At 44.4% G+C, this 15,456-nt stretch overlaps 1 protein-coding gene across 2 annotated transcripts; it reads right to left on the bottom strand.

The window, feature by feature from the left end:
* Positions 1-523: 523 nt before the first annotated feature.
* LOC124183205 (chitin synthase chs-2) lies at positions 524-14,992 on the bottom strand. 2 transcript variants are annotated; one of them, XM_046571381.1, is made up of 20 exons: positions 14,624-14,992; positions 9,594-9,723; positions 9,215-9,462; positions 8,762-9,055; positions 8,471-8,680; positions 7,679-8,023; positions 7,224-7,615; positions 6,869-7,136; positions 6,489-6,751; positions 6,179-6,389; positions 5,851-6,098; positions 5,582-5,774; positions 5,339-5,493; positions 4,955-5,260; positions 4,621-4,868; positions 4,223-4,535; positions 3,497-3,673; positions 2,217-2,387; positions 1,922-2,150; positions 524-1,839 (listed from the first exon to the last, which is right to left on the bottom strand). In XM_046571381.1, the coding sequence occupies exons 2-20, from the start codon at positions 9,698-9,700 to the stop codon at positions 1,526-1,528; spliced, it is 4,692 nt and encodes a 1,563-aa protein (XP_046427337.1). In that variant the 5' UTR covers positions 9,701-9,723; positions 14,624-14,992; the 3' UTR covers positions 524-1,525. The 2 variants fall into 2 exon arrangements, with proteins under 2 accessions (XP_046427337.1, XP_046427336.1); XM_046571380.1 differs by lacking the exon at positions 3,497-3,673 and adding an exon at positions 3,859-4,035 and having other exon boundaries at positions 528-1,839; positions 14,624-14,990.
* Positions 14,993-15,456: the final 464 nt, after the last annotated feature.

The following is a 15,456-nucleotide window of genomic DNA, read 5'->3' on the forward strand; positions in this document are numbered from 1 at the left end:
CCAGCAACAAGACCACGAGTACAACTCCGAATTTTTCATTTCATCTTCAATTCTACATTTTTTATTGATTGACTTTTCGGAGAAGTTATGTACTTGGCAGTAAGGATTTTTATTTCAATTCTTTTTTTAGGTAAGGGTATTGTTGCTGGTACATATTTGAAGGTGCATCATCATTTTGGCAGTTTTTCAGCGGCAAAGTAAATTTTTGTTGTTAGCTTCTACTTTAATATACTTGGCACAAGGTTTTTGCTCCAGAGTTTTTTGGAAATTTTACTACCTGTTGTAGATATTGACAACTTCAACATGTAGAAAAATGTTTTAGACCAAGATCATGGTTATTTTAAGATTATTTCTACGCAGCATCCAGTTTGTTCGTAGGTGCTATAGATTGTTCAACCAAGTTTAACCGATTACGTAAACATAAAATTGGGCTTCGTTATCTACTAGCTATGCATCCAACCTTATCGAGAGTTCTGCAGTTCATCAAATCAATTTGAAGGAATCTAATAACTATGACTAATTTATATATTTTTACTTAGTTATGACGTAACTCGCTTCTGTACTTGAAGTTTCCATCGATCCAGCTTATTTACAGAATTTTAAGCCACACGAGTATCCTTAATTATTAAAATATTCATCATGGAATCTCGAAAGTAATTTGCTTGAGGCGTATTTTCAAACTAATCGATGTAATTGTAACTTTTTTTTTACTTTACTAGACTTATTTATTACATATCATAAATGTACATAATGAAATGGCAAATATCGATAATAATAATGATAATAGTAATAATAATTAATAACAATAGTAACAATAATGCTCATCATAACAATATCGTTGTTATAATAGTACGTATACATAAGTATATCTTCTATGCTTATTTACTAAGATGAGTTTAATAATTCTATGAGAATATGCAGGTTTTCAAGCAGTGTGACGATTTATTCCCAACAGGGTCGCCAAACTCAGGCGAATATTGTTCATCACTTCGCCTAAACGTCTATGAAATCGTATAATATACTATATTGACTATCGGATAACTGATATATCAAATCTCTAAAATATCACATACAAAAATACACCTATTCCCTCTCATCGACATAAAATATACACTCATAGTTACGCAGGACTTGTATAATGAAGAAGCTAACGATATTCGGTATCTTAATAGGCTGCAATGGCCTGCAGTATTGTCGTAATTAATTAGTCTACATTCGTTCATGGTAGTCGTACCTGCATGTGCGCATGAGACGTATAATTGACCATAATTCGGTCGGCAAGGTGTGATTGAAGAAAAATTCTCCCAAACATGTAGTATCGAGCCATTTGAAAACGTTTGTACCGTGTACAACATCTCACTTCATATAAATACGGTAAGATTGTTAAGCGTATTATTTTCATTTCATGGTCAGCCACTTCTCTATCAAATAATTTGCATACACGCAGCGTTAGAAAAACAAGAAAATTATAATAATATTGCACTACAAGTATTTTTTCCCTAAAATCGTTTTTCCCATATGATCTCTACACCTTTGAGTTGGGATCCCTCCAAGTGATCCTCGGCTGCATTCTCAGACTGTTCCTTGGACTTTCCTCAGACTCGTAGGCGTGGTTGATGACGCCCGGATGCGTCTCGAACACTTCCTTGACGGAAATTTGACTGCTCCTTGCAGGCCTCGGCTGAATTCCGAGCGGATTTCCGGCCGCCCCGTAAATGTTATTAGCGCCAAGCGTCTGCATTTGGGACTTCTTTCTCTCAGCCATAATGCTGTTCCGACGCCCCTCGAACGCCTTGAACGCTTTGGTCGACCTCCTCGTCGACATGTTCCGTGGCAATCCTGTGAAACGAATCGTGCAATTTTCCACATTAACGAATATTTCGAACGACGCCGCATTTAGCGAACGCAAAATTGAACCCACCGGCGCCCTCAGCCATGCTAAAGAACCGCTGCCTGAATGCGACGTCCAGAGTATTTATCGCCTGCGTCTTTCGCCGACTCTTCTCCAGATTACGAATCGTTTTTCTCCTCCCCGGTCCGCTGCCGGTACTCTCGTCATAGTCACCCTCCATGCCGTCCAACCTTTGGAGATCCCGAACTATTTCGACCGCATGTTTGCTCAGTAACGCTTCCTCGGAGAGGTCCTTTGTCTGTTCGTAAATTGTGGTAATAAGTACTCGCTCATCTCCACTCTCGACCACTTCTTCGCGACTTACCTTTTTGGAACAGTATAACAAGTCCAGTGTCGTGCTAGCGAGAATATGCGCGAAGGTCCCGAAGCGATGGAACAGCATGGCAGTGAACTGGATGACCAGAATCAAGGCAAAAAAGAAGACGAAGACGAGACCGATCGGCTCGAGCTGTAGGTACTCCTTGGTGATGTGTACCTATAAAGTGGTAAACAGTTCGCATCAGTTCTTGGTAATCCGATGACGAAGACGTCTGTACATAAAACCCAGAGCCAAAGGTGCATGTAGGTACACTGAGAAATTTATTTTGCAGAAATGGAATACACGCAGAAATTCTGGTTTTCGATCAGATACGGTGGCTATGAGAAACGTGGGATTGAAGCCTGTTATTATTTTCAGAATAGAGCCGGAGATGTGAAACCAAAATTTCCGAGTTCATTTCTTTGTGTGTAAGTCAGAAAACGGTGTTATCGCAATATATCCTGTAAAATATAGGCATATTATGCAGTATCGTACATGCAAAAAACGTGGATTGAGTTAGCCACAACAGATCCTTGTTGTCGGGACCCCAGGTGCAGGATTAGTTTTTAGATCACAGTGCGCACGCCGATGTTATGGGTACATAATAATCCTGAAAAGGTTTTTTATTCGGTAATCGGTGTAAATTTTTAAATAACGTCCGTTTTGTGCTATGATAATAACGAGAATTAATTAAGTGAGGAAGTGTTCGTTGATTAATTATTAACCAAGTGAACTGTACTCAGAGAAAAATAAAGGTATATCGTGATGTTATTGACAGGCAGACTTGATTAATATATGTATACCTATGTATAACGATAACTCCACCAATTTTCATTCCAGAAGATTCGGGGATCAAGATTTTGATTAGTCTACAATTCGCATCAATTTTAGATCTGGTGGACTGGCAAAATTTAGACCTCTACTCTCCAAAATGATTCTGCCGAATTGTTTTTCGCGTAAGTGATGCAAATTATCGAAAATTCGAAATCCCGAGTTGTAAATAACCTGCCGATAATTGGTGGGGTTGACGATAAGTATGGATGTAGGACACACACATGTATGTAATATGCATCAGCAAGTGCAATCAACACCACATAGCAGCCATGCTTGTGTAACTCGTTCTCGGATAAACCTGTGTAGGTGCTGTATTTACCAATAAAAAAAAAATTGAAGAAACAAACAAACACCAATGTAACCAGAATGAATATAATCGTTAAGACGACCCGAGAACGGAGTTATACACCGGAAGTTAGTCCCGGGCTGAGAGGCACCCGGAGTACCGGTACCTCTGAGGTTTCCACTATGTAGGTGATGTTTGTCTTGACCCCTAGAGGCCATACAATGTGCAGCTGGTCTTTGTTCAATTGTAGTAAAAATACGATCAGAATGAAGAGCGCATTGAACATAAAAAATGCGAACACGCTTTTGTTCCGTAGTTCAATCAAGTCTGCGGCGATCCTTGCCTGTGGATATAAAAAAGACAAGTCGTTAAGATAGTAATGAATAAAAACTCCGCGAGGGCCCAACTTTGTTCGCATCAGCTTTACCGTTCAATCGTCGGTCACGGATAAAAATTCGATTTTGTACAATTAAACATTGGTGCAGCGTCACGAACGCGAGTCTTTGGGTCCCGCAGAGCGGTCTTTACCTCCTGAGAGCTCTCGTCGTAGGAAATATTGGTCTTGATGCCAAAGGGCCATTTAATGTGGAGCTCGTCTTTGTTCAGTTGCATCAAGAATACGATCAGCACGAAAAGGGCGTTCATCATAAAGAACGCGAAGACACTCTGGTCGCGGAGGTCCTTTAAGTCGCTAGCTATGCGTGCCTGACGTGTCACAATCATCAAAGAAATCATTATAATTTATACACGGCAAGACCTTGATATTTGGTAAAACGAAAGCTTATGAATGAATAATATAATGGGAGCTGGTGTTCAAGCAGCATCAGATATTGAAAAACATTCCCCGACGCCAGCGAGGAATTGCAAAACCTGTTTACGTCGTCTCTTATACCTTCTCCGCTTTGTCTTCGTCGATTGGAAAGAGATATTTCTCGAGCAGGTCTTTCCAGAACTGCTCCTCCTGGGGCGAGAGAAAATCGACCTCGCCTTTCTTCAGTCCCTCGTCCTCGAGCCAGTAAGGACTCGCAAGAAAAGTGCGCTCGCGATTCCCCTCCGTGTTCTGGCTGACCGTTGTCTCCGTGTCACTGTCCCTCTCGCCCTCGTCAACCGGGTTCTCTTCGATCGGGTTCATTGGATCGACGAACCGCGATCCGACGGAGGACGCACGTCTTCTGCCCGAAACGTGACCCTGAGGATCGACGGCCCTGACGGATCGAGGATCGGCTGGTTTAGTTCTACATCTAAGGCTGCAACCTTTGATCGGTGAGATGATGAACGAACTTTAATTACTTCTCTATAGTTTCCAAGCGTTTCCCCAGCTGTTCCAAGGACTCTGCGATGGCGACCAGCTGCTGCTTCTCGTCCGAGGGTTGGCCGTGGGTGCACAGCATGCACCTGAATAACCCAGCCAATGAGATTTCTATCGATCCTTGATCGTCGTTGTTGCTGCCGCCGCCGTTCTGGAGGAAACCGAGTAGCGACTTCTGCTTCGCCTTGCTTTTCGCTTCTTCAGCTTCCTTTTTCTCTTGATCCATCTCCTGATTAATGAAAAACGAATTTCACCGCGTAAGTTCAATCCTTTAGAAAACACATTTCCGCGATGCAGATAGCGAGCGGCACAAACCTTTTTTGTCTTCTTAACCTGGACTTCTCTCGTTCCCCAAGAAACGACATTCAGGTTGATGATAGAGTAGAGGATCAGAAGCAGGTACATCGAGGGTATCGACAGGAGGTATATTATCCCCGGTACGATGCACCAGAACTCTTGAGGATGAAGGCAGGCGGCTATAAAGAACGAGCTTGACATTGCTATCAAGAATATCGCGGAGGGTGAGCCGACTCCGTCCTCGCCCAGCTGGAGAGCGGTACCAACTATTACGGCCATCATGATCATCGCGTAACCCGTCGATAGCATCTGGGCACAGAGAAGCTGAAAAGGCCAACGGACGTAGTTTACAGAAATTCGCGTTCGTTGGTGAACCGTAAAAACCTTTCGAGAATTACTCACTTGTACGTTAGATTTACAAGTGAAACAGATGACCATGAAGAGCAAAATTGGAATGATATTGTAGTAAAAGCTGGTCCAGTTGTCGATCTGAAAGGCAGCGACGAAGGCTCCCACCAACATAAGGAATATGGTACCGGGTCCAAGGATCGTACCTCCTGTTAATAGAACGGAACGTCAGCGTTCAGACGTTCGAATGAAACAAAGCGTAAAGTATGAGGCAAAGTTAATATAACTAAGACTCACCCATCAGGAGGATCTGGTAAGATATGTACGGCAGAGATATGTTGTCGTTTACTTTGATCGTTCGCTTGTAGTCCATCAGCAAATCCATGATGTTCGCCATTGTTGAAGGCACCCACCGACGTCGTTGATTATAGAACTCGTTAAAACCCTCAGGGGCGTGAGTGTAGGCGTCGCTGGCAGCCGAGTACTCGACCTGCAAGTATCCGTTGCTTTAATTCTACATTCTGGTGGCAGAGCTCGATAAACTATTAGGGTAGATGTTCACTGACTCTGTAGCCTCGCTGCAGCAACAGAGTGCAAAGCCACCGATCCTCTCCCTGATCATATTGGACATAGTGCCTGGCTTCGTCCGACCTGGTGGTGTATTTTTTCATGACGTTGTCATCCATGAGCGCCTTGCCTCTGAAAAGCGAGAAACACCCTGGGCTACAAAGTACGCAGCCGATCATGTGCTCCGTCGCCTTTTGAAGCCAATGTCCAATAGCGTACTCAAACATCTGGTACCACACCATGGGGCCTGTGAACGAGGTTGAGAATTGCTCGCATTTAGAGATCGTGTAAGACGACGACAGCTAATTCTTCACAATCCAAGCTTACCGGAACCAACGGGATGAATACGCCCGCAAGCAGCGCCGAGATTCTTGTTTTTCTTCATCAAATCGATTAGAAGCTTGACGGCGGCCGGCTGGAAGTCGATATCACCATCCAGGGTGAGGAGGAACGTGTTTTCGGCTATTACTTCCTTCCGGTCCACGCTAATCGGCAGCTCCATTAGTCGGTGACCGAGGAGATAGTACATGTACATCACCTGCAATAACGAAACACCACCGTAATGAAATTGAATATATAACGAAGCGGAGACAGAGAGTTGGAAAACTGTTCCTACCGCAATGAGGACAACTGTTACCTGGCTCCAACGTTTTCTGTGACGGATCTTGCTCTTGTCCTTGAGGTGAGCAATCATCTTGGTCTTTCCAGGCAGTGTCCACACGAGACGACCACCGTAAGGAGTTGGGAATTTTTTCGGCGCTCTGACGTGCATACGAGTCTGATGAATGTCGGAAGCCGCCTCGTCCAGCGTGTCGACGAGAAGTTTGACGAAACGGTTCACCTGAGACTCGTTGTCATCGTGATCTGATATTTCGAAGGCGTCGTCGAAGAATATGTGGGCTGAAGAGGCATGAGTCAGTATTAAATCAATGGAAAAACTGTTAGTCGAGCATATCTAATCACCTGCGACGGATGTGGGAGTTGTATAAAGTAATTTATATTAAGTCTTGTACTTACTCTCGAACTCGTAGTAGTCGGGGTCAACGACTTTCAGATACTTTTGGGCGACCCTGCGCGCACACTGGTCCTCATCGAGTCTGAGGATGCTCTTCAAGAACTCAATCATCTCCTCTTTATTCTCGTGCCACATTGTCGCGCAAGCGAAGATCCTCGTAACAAGATCGCTGTTCTTTACGGTCGACGGCGGAGTCGCGGACCCATCGGTCTGTTCGTATATCGTTTCGTAGTCCCCATCGCCCTTCTCCTTTTCAATCTCAGCCAAGTCCTGCACGCAATTATCGAATAATCGTACATTTTTAAGCGAGACGGTGACTTGAATACGACTAGGAATGATTAATAAATTACTGCTGACCTCCACAGTGACTTCGGGCTGATCATCTCGCTTCCTGTTCAATCCCATCGACTGGTCGATCAGCAGCGCGTTGTACATCGGCGCCACGAAGAGCTTCTCTGTCGAAGCAAGACGCTCGCACTTCGGCGTCCATATGTGAAGAGTGAACCAGGTCTGGGAAAGGAGCCCAAGCAGCCAAACCCAAGCGTACTGCTTGGAGATGAAGTCGCCGAGGAAAGACAGCGGCGGAGATTCGTAGAACAGATAGTCGGGAATCGTATCGTGGAAGAAGCAGGGATCCCCGTTCCTGAGGCCGCAGGCAGCGATGAGCAGCGAGATTGTCACGGGAATCGTGAGATTCACTGGAAACGCGTAGCTGAATCCCTGGATCAGGATCTTGCAGGCGAACTTGCCTGGAAAATCGACAGCGTTATCGGCAAAAGTTTATCGTGCCTAATTCCACGGCGACGACTTACCGAAAACGTAGGCGAAGTACGACCCGAATACTTGGATCAGCAGGACATATATAGGCGTGCTGAAGTCCGCGGTTATCGTCTCCGTCTCTCCGTTCGGCAGGATTTCCAAAAGATCGGGTGTTGCGCCGGCTGCGGTCGTCGAAACCTCGGTCACGGTTATTTTGTGGTCGCCGAACGCGCTGCCGAACATCGTGAACAGGTGGCCCACGGTGTAGCCTTTATTGTGCAGTATTACGACCGAGCTTACGAAGAAAGCGATAATCTTCCACACAGAGACGAATATGTAAGTGAAGTACCTCGTCAGTCTCATCTCCTCCTTGACTCTTCCCAGAGTTTTTATTATACCTGTGCGAAAATTATACAGCGTTTACTGGATATTGGCATTCTAGCTGTGAGCTGCGTCCCCAACAATCGGAAAAGAATAGAAACGGAACGATTAGCAGAATTATGAATCCCATTTCTTCAAGTTTCCGAATTAAGCATGAGTTATTCCAATGAGACACTGTTCGTTTTAATCTGTTTATTCGTTTCTATTCGATTTTATCTGTTCTTTCCTATCCCGTCATATTCGCGACAATGCCACCTCTAATAGCTTGTTCGTTTCAATTATTTATTTAGAATAAGGGATGGCAATTATCAATCCGATTCAATTCTTTCTATCCAAATTAATTCTTTTCGAAGAATACGAAACATCCGTTTGGATCAAGAAATCGGAATAGATCGTACTGAAATTCTCAATCCGTTTCTGTTCTTTTCCGATTGTTGGGTACTGCTTATCACATCCACTCTTACCTAAATGACTCTGAACAGAGACGTAGTTTTCCCACCAACCGCAGGATACGAGGATCAAGGCGACTGGGATTAGCCACAAGCCAGGCTTCGAGCTATCAATAAGCGGCCAGACAACGAATGCTGTCGCCTGAGCGGCAAGGGCAGCGAGGTCGACGAGAACGAGGACGAATCGCCTGGATTCGTCACGTTTTTTGTTCCGAGAAAGCAGCCCTGCGATGATGTCACGTAGTAAGAATTTTCGGCAGTTTGTAATATTTTATAAAAGAGATGATATTCTGAATTCAAATATACCAAGGAGCCCGGGAACGAAGCAAACGCAGTTAGTCAGCATGGCACCCTGGACGACGTCGAGGTCGGGTAAAACGCTCATGAACATCAGCGCGAGACCGACGACGTGGAACGTTTCCATAACGAAGACGAGCATGAACTGACCGACTGTTGGCTTCTTCCACGACTTGAAGAAGCAGATTCTTATGCTCCTTAGTAGCGTGCCGATCTCAGGTACCGCGAAAGCGATTATTATGCACCATACCCAGGCTATTCTCTCTTCCTCCGGCAACGTAACTACGAACGTTTTGTCCCTGCCTGAAGAAAACGCACAAGGTCTTTGTCAATTTGTTTTATACTTCGAAATAAATACCAAGCATAAGCTTATGAAATTTGTCGGAAAAATGGCTCACAAAATTTTCGGATAATATTTCAATAAGCAAACAGGGGATAAAATAAGCGATCTGACTGACTTACCGAGCATCCGATTGCAGTAAAAAATAGTCCTGTTAGCCCTGAGCTGGGAAGTCATGAGGAGGATTGTCCCCTTGGCGATGACGCCGCTTCCGAGCACGATGACGAAGACAATTAGGTACGCCAGGACCTTTGTGATTTGCAGCGTTACATCCAGGCACTTCTGGTTCGCCATCGAACCAGAGTCTATTTTTATCGGAGGATTCCGAAACACATCCCATCCTTTCGTCTCCGGCACTGCCGTTCTTTGGCTGAAGGGGGTACAAAAATTAGTATACAGGTACATCGACAAGTTATGACGCTTTGCGCCTTCCATAATTTCCTGCGCTTATTTATCAGTCCCTAGACTGCATTACTGATCAATCTACAAGTCAACCATCACCTTCCAGCGTATTCCTGTCCAGTCAACGGGCTGCTCTCGTCATCTGAAAATTCGTCCGGGCCGACATTTCCCGCCTCCGGAACACCGCCATTCTGGTTCTTCATCATGGTGAAGCAGTTTCACTGAAAAGCTAGAGAAAGACAATCGTCATCATAATTCAGATCAGCGATCTTTCGACTTTTTGTGCCAAGCGCATTTCAAACCGGAGACAAAAGTTCAATACCTGTCATTTGCATGTCGCCGTCAAGACATCCGGATATATTATTGCAAATGACGAGCAAAATATTGCTAACCCTAAGCAATTTATTAAGATTCTTGCGTGTGCACCCCGCGACTGATCCGATCCACAAAGTGATTTCTGACCTCTGTTTAAAACGCGCGCGAGATCGCCGGCACTGGGAGACAAAGACCGGTAAAAAAAAGTCTCAGTTGAATAACATTGTCCACCATACAGCTGCAGCATGTATATCGCATCGTCGAAGGGCAGGACAAAGATCCGGGCATTTCGCGTGCCCAGAACTTGTTTCTAGTTGACGTATAAATATTCGTGGAGGAATCTCGCCGTCTCGGTCGGCAGCGTGATCGAGCCAAAAGGCCGTCTCTTTCACGAAGTCGATAGCAGTGAGTTCGGGTCCGCCACGTGGAAAGTGAAAGGAGCGACACGCAGCCGGATAACGCGAGCGGCAAGGACGTCGGGCGTAGCCTTGCCGGTTGCCAGACCCGCCCTGGACCCTGGGCTGCGTGAGTCAATTTTTCGCTGAGGAATGACATTTTGGAGCCAGGGAACCTGGATCAGCGTTGCTTGCGGCGGAGTTCGTGACTCTCGCGACAGCCCGACCTTGAAGATCCACAGGAGGAGGATTTCTCATGCGGCGACACCCTCAGCCTGCATGAATTCAACGCGACGGCTTTGCCTCCGCAGTGTCTATTTATAACCGAATAGCCGATAATGCGCGACCGGCTGTAACCAAGAAATCTGTGCAGTTATACGTATTCCTTCCTTCTGCAAGCTGCTGCAGTGCACTTTCGCTGAGTATCACTATAGACATAATACCGGGACGAAAACCGCGCGAACCGCACAAACAGGTTCTAGCTGGTTTACCGGTGTAAAAATTTATACATATATGTATACACCGTTGTCTTCTTGGTTGTTTGTTGTTGTTTTTTTTTTTTTTTTTTTTTACACCCACGATGTGCACGATACGAAGTCCTTGCCCTGACGCCTTTGTCCTCCGCGCTTTGACGCCTGTCTCCTTTACGTCTTGCAATACTGTACATACATAGAACATGCGCTATATCTATATGTACGAATGTTTTCACGGAAGTCCATCGCTGTGGGCTTCGCTTCGTTATTTGACGATTTGTCAATACTTGTAATGATAATTAACGTATATCGTGCATTTTACCAAGCATTTATTTCGCTTTAATATCGAGTATTGAAAATACGGCAATAGACCTCAATCAGTTATGCCGTCTCAATCGGAATAAGATATATGCTACACATGCGACATCGCTTATGCAACCGTTTGCGTCATTAAAATCTCCTGCCGTTCAACGACGCTTACGACCTATTGCCTGTTAAACACGGTCTACTTTAGACTTGATCGAGAAATTTTCATGCCCTTGATGATTACAACGAGACGAAAAATTATACTACAACCACACAACAATCAATTAAAAGTCATACGTGAAGAATTTTCGCACCATTATTAATGTGAGCATCCGGGAGATTGACTCAGCGCTGCGAATTCTTTAACCGCGTTCGCTGAGAGGCAAGTATGAATGGCATGTAACAATAAGGCTTTAAGAATAATTTCACCGCGGGTGAAACTGTGAGTCAGCCAGCATACACAGCCCGGGTTCGTAATGGATCAGCGGTTTGCTTGGTAAACTTGAGAAATGCTTGAGTTCGTGTAGAATTAGTGAAATTACGGAGAAAAATAATTCAACTGACCAAACCTGCGCGACCGCAATAATAGTAAAATAGGTATTTCGCAACGTTGCAGATATCAGCGCAAAATGTTGCAAGGAGGTGCCTATGTAACATACCTATATGAAATGCGTGTATAGTAAAGAGTGAAACAATATTATCTGCACCGATTGCACAGGACGATGTAAGAATAATATGAAAAGTTACGTTGCCGCATTTCAGCGATCTATAACTTACAGCCTTGGGCCACACTCCCACTTTCGTACATCGTATATAGGTATACAGTGCAGTATCATGTATAATACCATCGGCGATCACGTCCACGCACATCGAACGGGCGAAGGGAAGGTATAATACGTATAACCACAGCGTCTCGGTGTTATACCGAGCACTAGAAATAAGTAGAACGCCAACTATTATCAGTCGTGCTGTATATAATGTGCAGAACGGAAGAAACTTTCCCTCAAATACCCCCCACTACCTCTCACTGTCTAAGAATTAATAGCGCTCGGAATGTTTAGGATATGATATTTTTGACTAATTTGTATGATGGGGTAACAGAAAGTTTGACGTGGGATCTATATACAGCTTAACGCCTTTGTCGCCTCGTATTTTACTGCTACAGGTTTTCCCTATACGAGCTGTATATACTTGAAAATAACCCGGACGCTATAAGAACCTCCAGGCAGTGGAGGCCAAAGGAGGTATATAAAAAGAAATCGGTAACCCGAAACATGGAAATAAAAGCTATATGATACGTCATGATGGGAGGCTATGACAGTTCGGGCATCGTCAGTCAATTAAATGAGTAGGTACAAGCTAATTGTGTAGAAAAACAATTAAGTACATTGAAATTTCAAAGTGTGCGTCGTTTGATAAAACTAGCCATGTTGACAGTTTTTTTTTCTGCTTCAGGCGCTGGCAATGGACAAGCCGACCGTAACGCCCTGCAATCCGGTCATTTCACATTACAATTCAATTCAATTTTGATAGGATCAGTACAATTTCGAGTGACCCTCTCGTTGTTTAACCGCCACGTTTTTCTCGCAACGACTATACGTGCGAAATGGGTAGATGGCTGCACGTATTATACCCTAGCTCGAGCTTGCGGTCGCCCGACGGCTACTCGCTCTGCAGTAGGTATAACAAAGACTGACTTTCACCATCTCAAAACTCGATCACTGGATCGATTCTGCGGCTGCTAAACGGCTGAGAATTAGTTATCACACTCATGTATCTGTAGCTATTTGTTATACTATACATTCGAGAATGCGTGCAGTTCTCAAGCCCACCGATCTACTAAGGTTTTTTTGAATGAATTGTAGGTATACCAGCGAATAAGAGACTAGCATCGAATAATGCCATCATTCAACAACCGATCGACCGACGCCACTTCTCACCCCTAGATTAACCGCCATCCGCCTACTGGTAGGCAGCCAGCTTCGCCTGGACCCTTTACTAGTGAATTAGATCGCGTACAATTAGTTGGTGTAGAACAGGAGTCAGAAGATCGGTTTCGGTAACTGAATCATTGGGAATTCTTCGGCATCGAAAAAGCCGGGATAGTCATCAATTATTCCCCACCGGTTGAGCCTGGCACGTCTTGTCCGACTTTCTAGTAAATCGTCGGCGATTGCGTGAAGAAGGTGATCGAACGACGTTGTTAGCTGCAAACGGTTTATTATTACGCAATCAGAGCGCGGCGGATAGCACGAATTATAGTTATAATCATATGTCCTCGCATGTAACAGTATATTTTTCAAAAATTGTACAGAAATGGCCGTATTGTACGAGTGAGGATTTAAAAAGCATGCGTTATATGTGCTTGAATAATAAAACGACGAAAAGTTGCAAGGTGAATAATAAACAATCCCACGTTTCACGTTCACCTCCGGCACACTCGCAGTATGACACGTACGTACTTACATACATACATCGCCCACGCGCCTGGTCCCCCGGTGAATAGGAATTGTACAGTTATGCGCGTCTAAGCTGGTTATGAATCAAGAAAGGTGGACAGTTTGATTTCAATCGATCATTTCTTACACAGCCCACTATAAATACGAATAATAATTCGATACACATTCGATAAGTATATCATAAATATCATTTCAACCTGCACGGAATTTATCTGGTGCAGATCGTAAAATAGAGAAAGAGCACTGAATCGGGGGCGCAGAAGAGTGACGGATATGTACACATGCCCGCAATGATCATTGGTCGGTACATCTGATTTCGAGAAATAGGTATCGGGAGATGTAGTAACCTGCCAACTGGCGTAAGTTTCTGACAGTCGTTTCCGGTCCATTGCAGCGGATGAAATCACTGGAAATTCTTTACACGCACTTAATAAACCTCATCGTGATTTTCTGAATCACACGGATTCCACAGCTGCGTCACAACGGAACCGAACCGCTCCCGTTTGACCAAATGTGTGTTATAAATAAGTATTAATACCTATGCGCAGAAATAATAATAAGCTACGGCAAACAAACACTGCACGCTACATCCGCTGTTTGATCGGCTCGCTGCCTTAAGGAGTCACCTGGTGTGTTAGAAAGTAGACCAGAGCATGATTCCATACCTAGACGTACGCGGGAAGACAACCGTCGAGTGGAATTTCCAGCTGTCTTGATTAGGTAAACAACCCAGACAACATGCGACGAAGTGAAAAGTCGACCAAAATTCGTTGCCCAATAGCCTAATTTTAACTAAACTATTTCCGCTGAGACTTCGAGGCCTCAAAATGTCTTTAGATTTTAAATTTGTACAGTCAATTCGTCTGTCAGCGTTAAAAACTACCGCTATCCGGTGAGCCCAAGGTAACGTGAGCTACATATTAACATTCTCCGCAAATCTGTGGATCTATAACGTGTTCTCGAAAACATAATTTATGAAACATTATACATATCATTTTGGGTTTTTTAGATTCGATATTTTTCGGCTTAAAATTTCTTGCTAAGACATCGTTTGGTTAAAAAAAATGTTATCATTAATTAACCTCATCTGCAGAGTCGCGAAGTTCTCTACATCGGAAGTCTTTAGACGATTTTCGACTTAAGTCGTATCGAGGAATACGAAAATGATTTCTCGCACGCACCTTTCGCTCCGCGATGTTATCTGCAAGTGATCCAGCAGAGTGGTTAAACTCGAACGTCGGACATCCCGATATCCCGGATCTGACTGGGTAGCTTCTTGTTTTGCACTGATAACACTTTGTCACCCTTCCTCAGGTTCATCAGCTATACATGAACAATGGGAAGGGGCACAATGATGCGGTGGTAATTAAAATTGCATGGAATTGTATTTTCTCCGCATATACGTATCGCATTACCGCGGTGAAAGCAGTATGAAGGCAAATCGCGGACGAAGAACGCGCGAGGATTAAAGGTTTGTGTGCTGGGGGCCACTGGCCAGAGACTGGCCATAGATCCCGGGCGGCAGGGCCACCGTATACTTTCACGAAGGTGAGCTCGGTATCCGATTGGACGCGACGTCATTCGAAAGATCTGTTATATCAGAAAGAGCAGACCGACTTATGGATAGTGAGAGAAGGGAAGAGAAGGGAGCGGGGATGCCGTGGCCCTGTCGCAAAGCAAATGTCACATACTTCGGAAAGTTTGTATCACATGTGTATGTATATATATAATACGTAGATATTATACCTACACTCTCCGATTGCGATATATAGATCCGCGAGAGCACCGCATTCCTACCATATGGCTGCAGCCTTTTCGTAACGGATGTTCAGAAAGGGGGATGCAATAGCGATCCCGCGGGAGTTTCTGCAATTCCAATTCACGTATATTCGCCACTGGCAAGGTGATCCTGAAAATTGCAATTTTCACCAGCTAATTAACCCTTTCGGCTCAAGCGGTGACTATAGTCACCCAACGTGCGACGCTCGCTCTGTCCGAGCTTAAGGGTTAACTA

This window comes from Neodiprion fabricii, chromosome 5 (assembly GCF_021155785.1).
Source record: "Neodiprion fabricii isolate iyNeoFabr1 chromosome 5, iyNeoFabr1.1, whole genome shotgun sequence".
NCBI classification, from domain to species: Eukaryota; Metazoa; Arthropoda; class Insecta; order Hymenoptera; family Diprionidae; genus Neodiprion; species Neodiprion fabricii.

Excerpts from the sequence above, each read along its gene's own strand:
- LOC124183205 (XM_046571381.1), bottom strand. The coding sequence starts at position 9,700 with ATGATGAAGAACCAGAATGGCGGTGTTCCGGAGGCGGGAAATGTCGGC. Across the intron at positions 8,681-8,761 it reads CTTCGTTCCCGGGCTCCTTG|GGCTGCTTTCTCGGAACAAA; the intron begins GTATATTTGAAT and ends ACATCATCGCAG. Across the intron at positions 2,151-2,216 it reads TGTTATACTGTTCCAAAAAG|ACAAAGGACCTCTCCGAGGA; the intron begins GTAAGTCGCGAA and ends ATTTACGAACAG.